The sequence below is a fragment of the Elephas maximus genome, chromosome 13, assembly GCF_024166365.1.
Source record: "Elephas maximus indicus isolate mEleMax1 chromosome 13, mEleMax1 primary haplotype, whole genome shotgun sequence".
Classification (NCBI taxonomy): domain Eukaryota; kingdom Metazoa; phylum Chordata; class Mammalia; order Proboscidea; family Elephantidae; genus Elephas; species Elephas maximus.
Genome location: NC_064831.1, coordinates 67,001,576 through 67,015,197, shown reverse-complemented (window position 1 = coordinate 67,015,197; position 13,622 = coordinate 67,001,576). Strand labels below are relative to the sequence as shown.

The window sequence follows — 13,622 nt, the reverse complement described above, 5'->3', positions numbered from 1 at the left end:
CAGTACACATTTTGAGGAAGGAAAGGGCAAAGTGGCCTTGACAGGCTGAACAAGTGCCACATAGTGAGGGACGATGGAAGCAAGACGCAGCTGGCACCAGGAAGAGCACTGTCACCTGTAGAATGTTGAAGGATTTCTGTTCTCTTGTAATTAACTAAGGGGTCAATGTTCTGGCTCCTTTGTACAAAGAAAACAATGTGGTGACTGGGTGTCCCAATCCTCTGCTGCTATAATGAAAATCGAACAGGCATCTGGATGGTGCAGCATATGACTCAGTGAAAAACAATCCCCTTGCTGCCACAGGTTGCACTTAGATTTTCTTTGTTTGTATTCAGGGCTTTCTTGTCACCTTTTGAAGAGCTCACCAACAGCCTCTTTGATCCAACAATATCATATCAATTATTTAAGGCTCGTACATCCCTTTTCAATTAACAATCTCCTTGGCTCCAGAAAATACATACACACAATTTATAAGCATATTCTTTAAATATTTCATGAAGAACAGGTCACTATGAATTAAAAATAAGGCTGCTAATGAAATAGTTAATGTTTTTCAAAATGCAATGAAACGTCAAGAAATTATAAATCTTTTAATTAAATGCCTTTTCAATATATTCTTCCTAGGTAACAATATTAAACACATATAGAAATTAAAGACACAAAAATAATGCTCTGTTTTATTTGTCAACTCAATTAAGTGGGGACAAATCGGTTTAGCTTATAGGAAGGGAAGTCCTGGACAGGGACTCAGGGGACTAGAGTCTAGGTCATGACTGTGCCATTAGGTAGCTGCATGATCCTTTTTCCATATCTCAATTTGCTCAACTGTATATGGACTAGTTAGATATTATCCAACATTAAAAACCTATAAATCTATTTTCACTGTACTCAGTATTACTTTGACTGGTCTTTTTACTACCTTCCAATGTACATGTCTGGTCTTCTGAAGGAGATATACTGAGGCCAGAGACTCACTATTTTGTGCACTGGAACTATCTAGACACAGAGAAGATGCTTGACAATAATTTATTGAACAAAGGAAGAAATTTGCTTTAGCATATTTTAAGCTTTCACGTGTCTTGGAAGATAAAACATCTGTTTAACCATAATGCCTAGAGGAAGCCTGTTTAAATGAACTGTTTTGCAGGGCTCCAAATAAATTCCCCAAGAGCTTATCCTAAAAATCTTACTTAGTATCTACACTGCAGAAAAAGTGTTCTAAGAAGGGCCATGTGCCTTTACAGTGCCACGTGCTAACTTGTTGTTGTGTTGTTGTTAGGTGCCGTCGAGTTGGTTCTGACTCATAGCGACCCTACGCACAACAGAATGAAACATTGCCCAGTCCTGAGCAATCTTTACAATTGTTGTTGTGCTTGAGCTCATTGTTGCAGCCACTGTGTCAATCCACCTTGTTGAGGGTCTTCCTCTTTTCTGCTGATCCTGTGCTTTGACAAGCATGATGTCCTTCTCCAGGGACTGATCCCTCCTGACAACATGCGCAAAGTATGTAAGACACAGTCTCACCATACTTGCTTCTGAGGAGCATTCTGGTTGTACTTCTTCTAAGACAGATTTGTTCGTTCTTTTGGCAGTCCATGGTATATTCAATATTCTTTGCCAACATCACAATTCAAAGGCGTCAACTCATCTTCGGTCTTCCTTATTCACTGTCCAGCTTTCACATGCATATGATGTGATTGAAAATACCATGGCTTGGGTCAGGTGCACCTTAGTCTTCAAGGTGACATCTTTGCTCTTCAACACTTTAGGAAGAAGGACCCTGCAGTCTACTTCTGAAAAGCATTAGCCCGTGAAAACGTTATGAATAATGTGCTAACTTATCTTTTGTAAAAATGATAAATCCAGATTTGCATAAGCTCTACCCATCCTCAAGGCATAGTCAAATCCAATGTCTCCTGAAAAGCCTCTCCAATGTCCCAAGCTAGAATTCATTCATACATTCATCAAATATTTAACAAGCACCTATTAAGTGCCAGGCACTCTTCCAGGTTGCTTGGGCTACTCTGTAGCTCTGATAACATTATGGACTCTTTACAGTCTGTTTTTAATATTTATGTATGCAATTTCTTTCCTCAACTGTGGGCTTCTAGGGTAAAGGAACTATGTCCAGTTCACTTCTATAATCCTGACATCTGTACAGTGCTTTGTTCATACCTACTGAAATGAAATACAAGAGTGCAAGAACAAATTCCAAGTGGTTAGACTGGAAGAAAAAATTCTTCTAAGTTGGTTGGTCTGCTACAGAGTCAGGAGGGTTGAGAGGCCTGATAATCAGGTGTCTTATACATTCCACCAGACCTCGATTAATTATTTCATGCTTCTTTCTAAAGAAAACGAGTTGGAATATGTGCTGACAAATATTTCCTATCCTGGTTTTTTTTTTTTTTATTTAAATGGTACTATCAAGAACTATGGGGCCCTGGTGGGGCTGTGGTTAAGTGTTTGGCTGCTAACCAAAAGGTCAGCAGTTCAAATCCACCAGCTGCAACTTAGAAACCCTATGGGGCAGTTCTACTCTCTGTCCTACGAGGTTGCTATGAATTGGCAATGGGTTTGGTTTACTATGAGCAGCCCTGGTGGCACAGTGGTTAAGCACTCAGCTGCTAACTGAAAGGTCCATGTATGAACCCACCAGCTGCTTTTTGGGAGAAAGATGTGGCAGTCTGCTTAAGTGAAGATTTACAACCTTGGAAACCCTATGGAGCAGTTGTACTCTGTCCTACAGGGCTGCCACGAGTTGGAATTGACCCAATGGCAATGGGTTTGTTTTTGGGTATCAAGCCTGCAACCAATCAAGGGTATGGCACGGCGTTTCATTCCATTGTGTATGTGGCTGCCATAAGTCGGGGGTTGACTTGAACGCTGTTAACAATAACAATAATCAAGTTAGGGATCCATATTTCAGTTACACGTACATTAAAACCAGGGATATACCTAAGTTAACAAGAAAAATAGAAATGTATTCAAAAGATTTCTAGAAATGTAAAAGTCACCATTGCCAACTATACCCACCCCACCTCCCACAAAAAATAAAAATAACCTGGGAAACACACCTTCCTCTTCCTATGGCCACAAACATAGTCACAGCAGCATCGGAATTGACAACTAGAGAATAAAACATACTGACAAATCCAGAAGTGCCACACATAAGAAGGGGAGGGATAAAATGTATTTAGCAAACAACTGTCCCAGGATCCGAGTTCCAAACAGCAAAATTCACAAAGCAGAATAAACATAGAATATGGCAAAATCGGTTGATTAAAAGCTTTTCTAGGCGTCAGGAAACCTTGAGGTCACAAGCAAGAGAATGTTATTGAGAGGAAATTGGGGAGAGGATCAAGCACCTTACAAGCTCCTGGCACATGGTAGACAATAAATGATAGCTATTATGAGTAGTTAAGGTCTAGCTCAAACGTTCCTCTTTTGTGACATCCCAGGCAGAGCTACTGAACTCCTTCCTCTGCTTCCACAGCACTCAGTACAGGCTGCCCTCACGGCCTTTACTATCTGTTGTCTATGGGTCTGTTCCCACCCTTAAGCAGAGAGCTTCTAGAACATAGGAGTCATATTCTCTACTTCTCTGGAATTGGAACATAGTAGGCACTAAACCGTTACTGGGTGAGAGAATAAATGAACTGCCTCATATGTAGCACAGGTTTCTCTAAATGAGAATAATTTGTGACCAGAAGGGAGTGAAGAGCCAGGATGGAGGTCACGTGTTTAAGTTTTCTCCCTCATTCCGTCACATTTCACATAGGGTTCTCTTCCATTACTGGTTCTGTTCAGAGTACATTAATGTCTCTTCTTCCAGTACCAGCAGAAAATAAGTTTCCCAGAGCAAATTCTTCCAGATGATTCAGCATGGAGTGATGGGGGAGTGTGGGATTGGTTTTTCGCTTCTTATTTTGAAATAATTTAAACAGAAATATTACAAAAATAGTGTGGAGTTCACTTATCTGTAGACTGTTCCTCAGCTTGGGTTTTACAGACCTAGGTTTGACTCTTGGCTCTCTGACTTACTATCTGTGTAGCTGAGGCCAAGTTAACCTCACTGGAACTCAAGTTTCCTCATCTCTAAAATAAGAATAATAGTATTGACTAATACATAATAAAATACCTAAAAAAATAAAATAAAATACCTAGGATATAAAAAAAATAAGACTATACAAAAAATGTTAAGTCTTTTCTTGTTTTGCCTTCCAACTATTTCTGATAGATTTTTTTTTGCTAAATGTCTTACCTATATCTTAACGCCTTCTTTTGTAGATAAAACCACATAAAATTCAGCCTTCTACTGATGATTCAGCATCATCAGTATAAACAGCCATTGTAGGTCTGTGTCTAGCTTTGTCCTCCCTCACTGCTGCTCCCTTTCATTGTCAGTGTGCTAGCCTATAAGGGCTTCATAATTCCCTTTCTGATTTTCAGCTTGTGATGTGTTGGGATTCATTTATTCACTCATACATTCAATCAAGGACTTAATGGATCTGTTAAGTATCAGGCCCTGTGTTAAGACCTTGGAGACAGTTATAAGTTAGCACCTGTCCCTTTGATTTTACCACTGGCAGTCATTATATGAGTTGGGATTGACTTGACAGCAACGGGTTTAGTTTTTTTGGATTTTGGGGGAAACGGATGCATCAATAGTCAATTATAATTCAAAGTGGTCAATTCTATGAAAGGTATAAGCATTAAGATGCCTATGAGCACATAAGACTACCTAATCTGGACTCGGGGAAAGGGTTAAGTTAGGGAAGGTTTATGAAGAAGGTACCATTATGCCAGAGTTAAGGTTTGTAGAATGCGTAGAAATTAACCATATGGAGAAGGGAAGAGAGCAAAAAGCATTGAATTTAGGAAGGGCTGTTAGAACCGTGTGTTGAATAAAGGTAAACAGGTTCTGAAGAATAAATCTCCTGAGATGTAAACTTGCAGATTGGGAACAACTTTGCATCAATACCTCAGGGGCTCAGAAACTTCACCGGAAAACTTCTGGCCCCAGGGCTCTGTTCTGGACCGATGCTGTCAGACTTAAACCTTTGGTTGTTATCCCGAGATTACCTCTTTCAACATCTGTGAGCTGAAGTAAAATTTAAGGCTACAATTGGCTGCTTGTTCCCATTTTAAAAGTCTAACAGGTTTGCCCCTTTCTGACTGGGGAGTTTCTCGCCTTTTTTTTTTTTTTTTTTAAATCTCAATGACCATCGAAAATTCCTTTTAAAATCGACCCTTTCAACTAAGCTGGCAACAGCTTTTTTCCCTTCCAGAGTACTCAGGAATTCCTGTGGCCTCAGAGGTTTGGCTTTGGGTTCAACTGATTCCAAAGCCCCAATCTAACCCTGTAAATTTGTAATCTTGGCAAGTGGTACAAGCCTATTATTCATTAAATATTGGAATTTAGAAGAATCCAATATAAATTTTCAAATTATTTAGAGGTTCCTTTTACTGCCAGGGAGTACTTTACCGTCCCAATCTTCACTTCTTTTCATCTGGAGAGTAAATAAACTGAATTCCTTTAGCTTTTCTCTGCAGGGAATATGTCTCAAACCTTAACTGCTTCTAACTCAAAGCAATAATATTACATACCGTCAACTGGTGTATCAGGAGGTCCATTAAGAAGGTAATCTTGTTACTAAACAGAACATCGGTGCAGTTTTCTGAACAGTTATTGCAGGTGAGGTTGTAAACATTGATTGCATTGCAGAGAGACCTAACAGAAGGAGAAAAACAGCATTTATAAAACCTGAGCAGCTCTTCTCCAAACATTTTGAAATATATAAAATGAATGGTATAAAAGCAACAGGCATGGGATGGAAGTCACTCCAAAAAACCAGGCCAAAAACTATTAGGTGCAAGGCCCATCAGCTAGATAAAAAAGCTTGTATTTTTCATTCAAAACACAATGTTCATGAGTACCTCTTATTTATCTTGAATAGTTGTGGCAGCACACAATGGAAACATACCTGCCAGTCAATCTGATAACTTCTTCATAATCTCAGATTTCATATTATTACCCAGGAACTTTGGGATCTAGATTCTTCGAATGATATCCGAAAAAAAGGGTCTGCCAAAGCTCCTATTGCCAGATCTCCTGGCCCAGGATAAGAGCAGATGATAGAAGAAGGAAGTGACCATGAGGAGAAACTGTAGGTTTTGCCTGGGAGACAATATCTGCAAAATTCTGGGGAACGAACCCCAGGCCTGCCTGGAGGCTGTGTGGACGCAGACCCGGAGCACCTGAGCAGATGAGGACATCTTTCCTAGAGGGCACAAATTGGCCTCTGTAGGCCCCAAAAAAAACAAAAAACCAAACCCAGTGCCGTCGAGTTGATTCCGACTCATAGCGACTCTATAGGACAGGGTAGAACTGCCCCACAGAGTTTCCAAGGAGTGCCTGGCGGATTCGAACTGCCGACCCTTTGGTTAGCAGCCGTAGCACTTAACCACTACACCACCAGGGTTTCCCTTTGTAGGCCCAGACAGTCTAAATCAAACTGATCAGGGATGTGCTTTTTTCTAAGGGACAATATGCCATTGTCCAAAGAAAGTTTTGGAGCAACAAGCTAAATGGGCACTGTCCTGGGTACTTTGAAGACCGCCACTAAAACCTGCATTGCCTGAGTGAGCAATGTTGACTCTGGCCTGTCTGACTAAATCTCTTGCTTAGACACTGTGTACAGATGTTTTGATTCAATCCCTTACAACCAAGCCCGTAGAAATGGTGCTTCTGAAAGTGTGATCATCGGACCAGCAGCATCGGTATCACCTGGGAACGTAGGAGAAATGCACATTCTTGGGCTATACCCCAGACCTACTGAATTAGAAACTCTGGGGGTGGGGCCTAGCAATCTGGTTGAAAAATTGCTGCAGGTAATTCTGATGCACGTTCAAGTCTAAGAACCACGCCTCTAGGATGCCACTGAATCGATTTCAACTCATAGAGATCCTACAGGACAGAGCAGGATCGTCCCATAAGGTTTCCTAGGCTGTAATTATAGAAGCAGACTGCCACATCCTCGTCCCACAGAGTGGCTGGTGGATTCGAACCACTGACCTTTTGGTTAACAGCTGAGTGCTTAACCACTATGCCACCAAGGCTTCTTCTCCTTTGGGACAAGGGTTCTATACTGTGACTGAGCATTAAAATTGCCTATAAATAAAACCCAAACCAAATCCGTTGCCTTCGAGTGATTCTAACTCATAGTGACCCTCACATGAGCATAAGAATCACCTGTCCGTCCTTAAAAATGCAGTGCAACCTGTGTCAGCCAGAACTCCACAGGACTGCCTTGTTCTTCCAGGTCTTGAAAGTCTTCCGCCCTTGACAGGATGCAGTCTTAGCACTTTTCTATTCCCCCTTTTAGTTGAAAATATTTGAGTTTTCCCTCTCTGACAGGTTTCTGCCTGACACAGGTTCCCGCTTGCACAGGTTTTACTGTGTATGCTTGCCTGAGGTCCTCTCCTATCAATGCCAGTTGGGGGAAAGGGTTGGCTTGTAGACATCTGCATGTTTCTAATGCATTGCGGCGATTCTGATGTGCAGCCGGAGAGCCACATGTCTAAGAACCACCGCGTGGGCGTTCATTCATTCAATAAGTATCTAAGTGCCTGTCATGCTTCAGACACTGCACTGGCTGAACAAGACAGACAGGCTCTCTGCCCTCACAGAGCAGATGCTCTAGTGGGAGAGAGATGGTGACAAGAGTTTCTGCCGTAATCATCTACTTGTCTGTTATTGTTGTACCCTACTTCATATATAATTGATACATTTCTAAAAACTAGGCACAGTGGAGTACATTCATTAGGAGTATAGACACTGAAATAATACACACCTAGGTTAGAATTTGAGCTCTGCCATTTAGGATTTTAGCAAGCTAATAATTTAACATCTTAGCATCCATTTTCTCACATATAAAACTGAGATAATAATACCTAAGCTTTACATGGTTGTCACAAGAATTAAATGAGATAATAGATGTAAAGTACTTAGGACAGTGTCTGGCACATGGTTAAGTATTTAATAAATGGTAACCATTACTAGGGTTATTAATCTTATTATTCTTGCTATGCATAAGGTATAAGTGAAATGTTAATAAAGTGAATCAAAGTGTACCATGGAAGCTATTACTTCCAGGATAATAAAGCACAGTGGTTCCCAACTTTTTCCATGTTATTCTGGCATAAATGATGAAATAACTTTAAGCTGGAGGAAGCCAGAAGAGGCTTAGCTGTCCCAGTCTCACCAAACTCCCTAAGGACTGAACAGAAAAACTTTGGTCTACATGTTAACACCAGCAAATCCTTCAAAAATGCAAATGAGCATTATTTCATTTATTTGATTACATGTCTAGAATTTTGAAAAGAGTGCTTTTCTTTTTTAATTTTAAAAACATGCATTTTTATGATTATAAAAAGAATTTTAAAAATAATTGTAATAAATTTGGAGAGATAGAAAAACAAATCACCAACTTCATATGGAAAGGGACGAGGCCCTGGATAAGTAAAGCATTACTAAAGAAGAACAAAGTGGGAGGCCTTACACTATCTGATTTTAGAATCTATTATACTGCCACAGAAGTCAAAACAGGCTGGTATCGGTACAACAACAGATACATAGACCAATGGAACAGAATTGAGAATCCAGATGTAAATTCATCCACCTATGAGCAGCTGATATTTGACAAAGGGGAAAAGACAGTCTCTTTAACAAATGGTGCTGGCATAACTGGATATCCATCTGCAAAAAAATGAAACAAGACCCATACCTCATACCATGCACAAAAACTAACTCAAAATGGATCAAAGACCTAAATATAAAATCTAAAATGATAAATATCCATGAAAGAAAAAATAAGGACAATGCTGGGAGTCCTAATACATGTCATGAACAGAATATAAAACTTAACTAACAATACACAAACACCAGAAGAGAAACTAGATAGCTGGGAGCTCCTAAAAATCAAACACTTAAATGCTAATCAAAAGTCTTCACCAAAGAGTAAAAAGGCAACCTACAGACTGGGAAAAAATTCTTGGCTATGACAAATCTGATCAGGGTCTAATATTCTAAAATCTACAAGATACTGCAAAACCTCAACAACAAAAAGACAAATAACTAAAAAATGGGCTAAGGATACGAACAAGCCCTTCACCAAAGAAGGCATTCAGGAGAAATACAAATCAAAACTACAATGAGATACCATCCCACCCCAACAAGGCTGGCATTAGTCCAAAAAACACAAAATAATAAATGTTAGAGAGGTTGTGCAGAGACTGAAACACTTACACACTGCTGGTGGGAATGTAAAATGGAACAACCACTTTGGAAATTGAATCGGCGCTTCCTTAGAAAGCTAGAAATAGGAGAACCATACGATCCAGCAATCCCACTCCTTGGAATGTATCTTACAGAAATAAGAACTGTCACACAAATAGAGACACGCACACCCATGTTCACTGCAGCACTATTCACAGTAACAAAAAGATGAGAAATCTGGGGTGGAAAGGGAGAGTGTGTTGTCACATTACAGGTGCCCATAACGGATGAATGGATAAACAAATTACGGTATAATCACACAATGGAATATTACACAAGAATAAAGAACAATGATGAATCCTCAAAACATCTCGCAACATGGATGAATCTGGAAGGCATTATGCTGAGTGAAACTAGTGAGTCGCGAAAGAACTGTATGAGATCACTATTATAAGAACTCAAGAAAAGGTTTAAACACAGAAGAGAACATTCCTTGATGGTTACGAGGGTGGAGAGGGAGAGGGAAGGGAATTCACTAACTAGATAGTGGACAAGAATTATCTTAGCTGAAGGGAAGGACAACACACAATACAGGGGAAGTCAGCACAACTGGACTAAACCAAAAGCTAAGAAGTCTCCTGAATACAACCAAACACTTCAAGGGACAGAGGAGCAGGGGTGGGGGCCTGGGGACCATGGTTTCAGGGGACATCTAGGTCAACTGGCATAACAAAGTTTATTAAGAAGATGTTCTGCAACCCATTTTGGTGACTGGCATTTGAGGTCTTCAAAGCTAGCGAGCAGCCATCTAAGACACTTCAATTGGCCCCAACCCACCTGGGGCAAAGGAGAATGAAGAACACCAAAGCCATAAGGAAAATAGGAGCCAATGAGACAGAAAGGGCCACATAAACCAGAGACTCCACAGTCTGAGACCAGAAGAACTAGATGGTGCCTGGCTACCATCAATGACGGCCCTGACAGGGTACACAACAGAGAGTTGCTGACAGACCAGGAGAAAAGTGGGGTGCAGAACTCAAATTCACATAAAAAGACCAGACTTAATGGTCTGACTGAGACTAGAGGAACCCCGGAAGACATGGCCCCTGGACTCTCTATTAACCCAGAACTAAAATCATTCCTGAAGCCAAGGACTATAAAACATAAAATAATACCTGTGAAGAGTGTGCTTCTTAGTTCAAGTAGATAAAAAAAAAAAAACAAGACTAAATGGGCAGCTCCTGTCTGGAGGTGAGATGAGAAGGCAGAAAGGGACAGAAGCTGGTTGAATGGACATGGGAAATCTGGAGTGGAAAGGTGGAGTGTGTTGTCACATTATAGGAATAGCAACTAGGGTCACAAAACAGTATGTGTATAAATTTTTGTATGAGAAACTAACTTGAGCTGTAAACTTTCACCTAAAGCACAATGAAAAAAAAATTGTAATAAATTTGGAAAAGAGAAGCACCAAGAAGTAGTAAAAAACTATCAAGGGATAATTTGGTATTTATACTTCCAGTCATTTTTCTATTCTTAAAATACACATGTATTTTTAATAATTACATAAACATTTCCCCATGACATTTAATATTCTTCTGAAACACTGATCTGCAATCTTTTAAAAAAGGCAGCAGAACACTTTCATTAAACAAAATTTTATTCAGAAGCTGCAACCATGAAAAAATAGAACAGATAAAGTCAGAGTTGGTCTGGCTGAAGCAGAAGTGAAGGAACCAGGGCCCTACAATACTCCTTCCCTTCAAAGCCGTGAAGGGTTCCTAAGAGGGTGAGTATCTCTGGAATACAGTGAAACTACCAAGCAATTAAAATTTAACTTGGTGACTTTTGGAATAGGTGATGATGACCATAGTACCACATGCAAAACAAAACGGTGCAGTGAAAGCATCTCCCCTTTACTCATGTCTACCAGTTGCTCAATCCCCTACCTTAGAAGCCATGATGGTTACTGGTTTACCCTCCTTCCAGAGACAGACTACGCATATACAAGCATTTTTTTCCCCCTACACAAATATCTCATATAAGATTTAGAGGCTGAAAGTGAGTCAAGGCCCTCTGCCTTTGGCTCTTGCTCTTGCTGCTATCAAGCAAGGCTTGGAAATGTGAAGCTTTGCTGCAGCAGCATTCCAGTGTTCGTTTTCGAGCTTCCTGAGTGTGACAAAGCTGTGGAGTAAGCTGTGTTACTTGATTTGCTTTCCTAATCTCTGCACTGCAGCTTCAAGTGATTTCCTGGGTGAAAGAGAGCTGGGTGTGTGTGGCATTAACTTATTTCCTTCCCAACTCTGTGTTTGCCTCAGAGGGAGCAGCGCCCCCAGTGGATCTGTTTGGTGGTGTTTTTTGAGTCAATCAGGAGAGATCTACAGCCTGCTCCTTCACCTACGCCAACAATTTTGTAAGGATCTGATGTCTTATTCTATATTCCTTTTGAACTTAGAATACTAAGACTGATAAATACCACATGATTTTTAAAGACTGAATAGTGTCTCATCCTATGGATATAAACATTTATTTCAAACAATCCCTTATGTACTGTTGCTTCTAATTTTCAATGTTATAAATAATGCTGTTGGAAACAGGCAGGGTTCTTAGTTGCAAACTACAGGAAAAAGTTCTGAATGATTTAAACAGAACGGGAATTAACTGAAAGGTGATTGGGTTTATCATATAATAGGGAAAACCTGGGAGTAAAAGTGACATGGCCAGGACCACTAATCAAATCATACAACAGACCTGGTCTGCTGAAAAAAAAAAAAAAAAAAAACAACACTGGGTGCCATATGTCATGGCTTGAACTCTGATATGGTGACTCTGGACATTAGATGTAGCTGACATCAACTGTCACCAGAATTGCTTGGGATACTCCTACTTTATTTCATTAGTTTTAGAGCCAAAGTCTGGAATGAGCATGTTGGATTGTAAAACCTACATCACACGCCTGCATCCTAGACACAATGAAGCCTGGGAAAGCAAATACATGGCAGTCTGAGGTTCTGTAGTGAGTGGGCCACCTTATGTGCTGGTGCACTGCCCAAACATAGGATGGTGACTCAGACACTGGGCAACTCAACAGCCCAGTCCATGTTCACTACAGCTGTGCTGAACACATCATTTGTACAACTGCCTGCTTCCTTAGGATACATTTCCAGTAACGATAATTTGGGTCAAAGGATCTGAACATTTTTAAGGCTTCTGAGGCAGTGTCAAATTCAAATTGTCCTCCATAAAAAAATTTTTTTAAACCAATTATTCTCACAGAAAGAGCTTCTTCATGATTTTACCAACACCAGACAATCTCATTTAAAAAATCTTTATCAATTTGACAGCTGAAAATGGTATTTTTAAAGGTTGTGTTTCTTTTATAACTAGTGTTATTAAAGATCTTTTCTTGTGTTTATTGGTCATGTGTATTAATATTTTCTTGAATTATCACTGTTTCTTTTATCCATTTTTCTACTGGGGTGTTTGTCTTATTGATTCATAAGGTTCTTTACCAATAACAAGAATGTTAATCCTTTGATCACCACATGTTGCAAATAACTTTTCCTGCTTGTTACTTATCTAAACTTTTTAAAAGTGGTTTTTGTCATAAAGAAGTTATTCATTTTTAAAAAAAATTTTTATTGTGCTTTAAGTGAAAGTTTACAAATCAAGTCAGTCTCTCACATAAAAACTTATATACACTTTGCTACATACTCCCAATTACCCTCCCCCTAATCAGACAACCCACTCTCTCCCTCCACTCTCTCTTTTCATGACCATTTCGTCAGCTTCTAACCCCCTCCACCCTCTCATCTCCCCTCCAGGCAGGAGATGCCAACCAAGTCCCAAGTGTCCACCTCATCCGAGAAGTTCACTCCTCACCAGCCTCCCTCTCCAACCCACTGTCCAGTCCAATCCATGTCTGAAGAGTTGGCTTCGGGAATGGTTCCTGTCCTGGGCCAACAGAAGGTCTGGGGGCCATGACCACCGGGTTCCTTCCAGTCTCAGTCAGACCATTAGGTCTGGTCTTTTTATGAGAATTTGGGGTGTGCATCCCACTGCTCTCCTGCTCCCTCAGGGGTTCTCTGTTGTGTTCCCTGTCAGGACAGTCATTGGTTGTAGCCGGGCACCATCGAGTTCAAGAAGTTCTTCATTTTTACGTGGTAAAACCTGTCACTTTTCCTTTAAGGCGTCTGGGTTTTATGTCAGACTCAGAAGGGCCTTCCCACTTTAAGATTATAAAAACATTCCTTTAAATATACTTCTGGTACTTTAATAGATTTATATGGTACATTTAAACCCGCAATGTAAAATTAATTTTGGAATAAGGCGTAAAGTAGGTATTTAG

General features: G+C 40.1%; 1 protein-coding gene across 13 annotated transcripts in view; it reads right to left on the bottom strand.

Annotated features, from left to right (window-relative positions):
• SCAPER (S-phase cyclin A associated protein in the ER) overlaps positions 1-13,622 on the bottom strand; it is a 495,697-nt gene that overhangs the window by 135,814 nt on the left and 346,261 nt on the right. For all 13 annotated transcript variants that reach the window (XM_049852841.1, XM_049852843.1, XM_049852837.1 and 10 more), the window contains one exon: positions 5,608-5,731. In XM_049852841.1, coding sequence (XP_049708798.1) covers positions 5,608-5,731 — 124 coding nt within the window. The remainder of the gene's footprint in view (positions 1-5,607; positions 5,732-13,622) is intronic.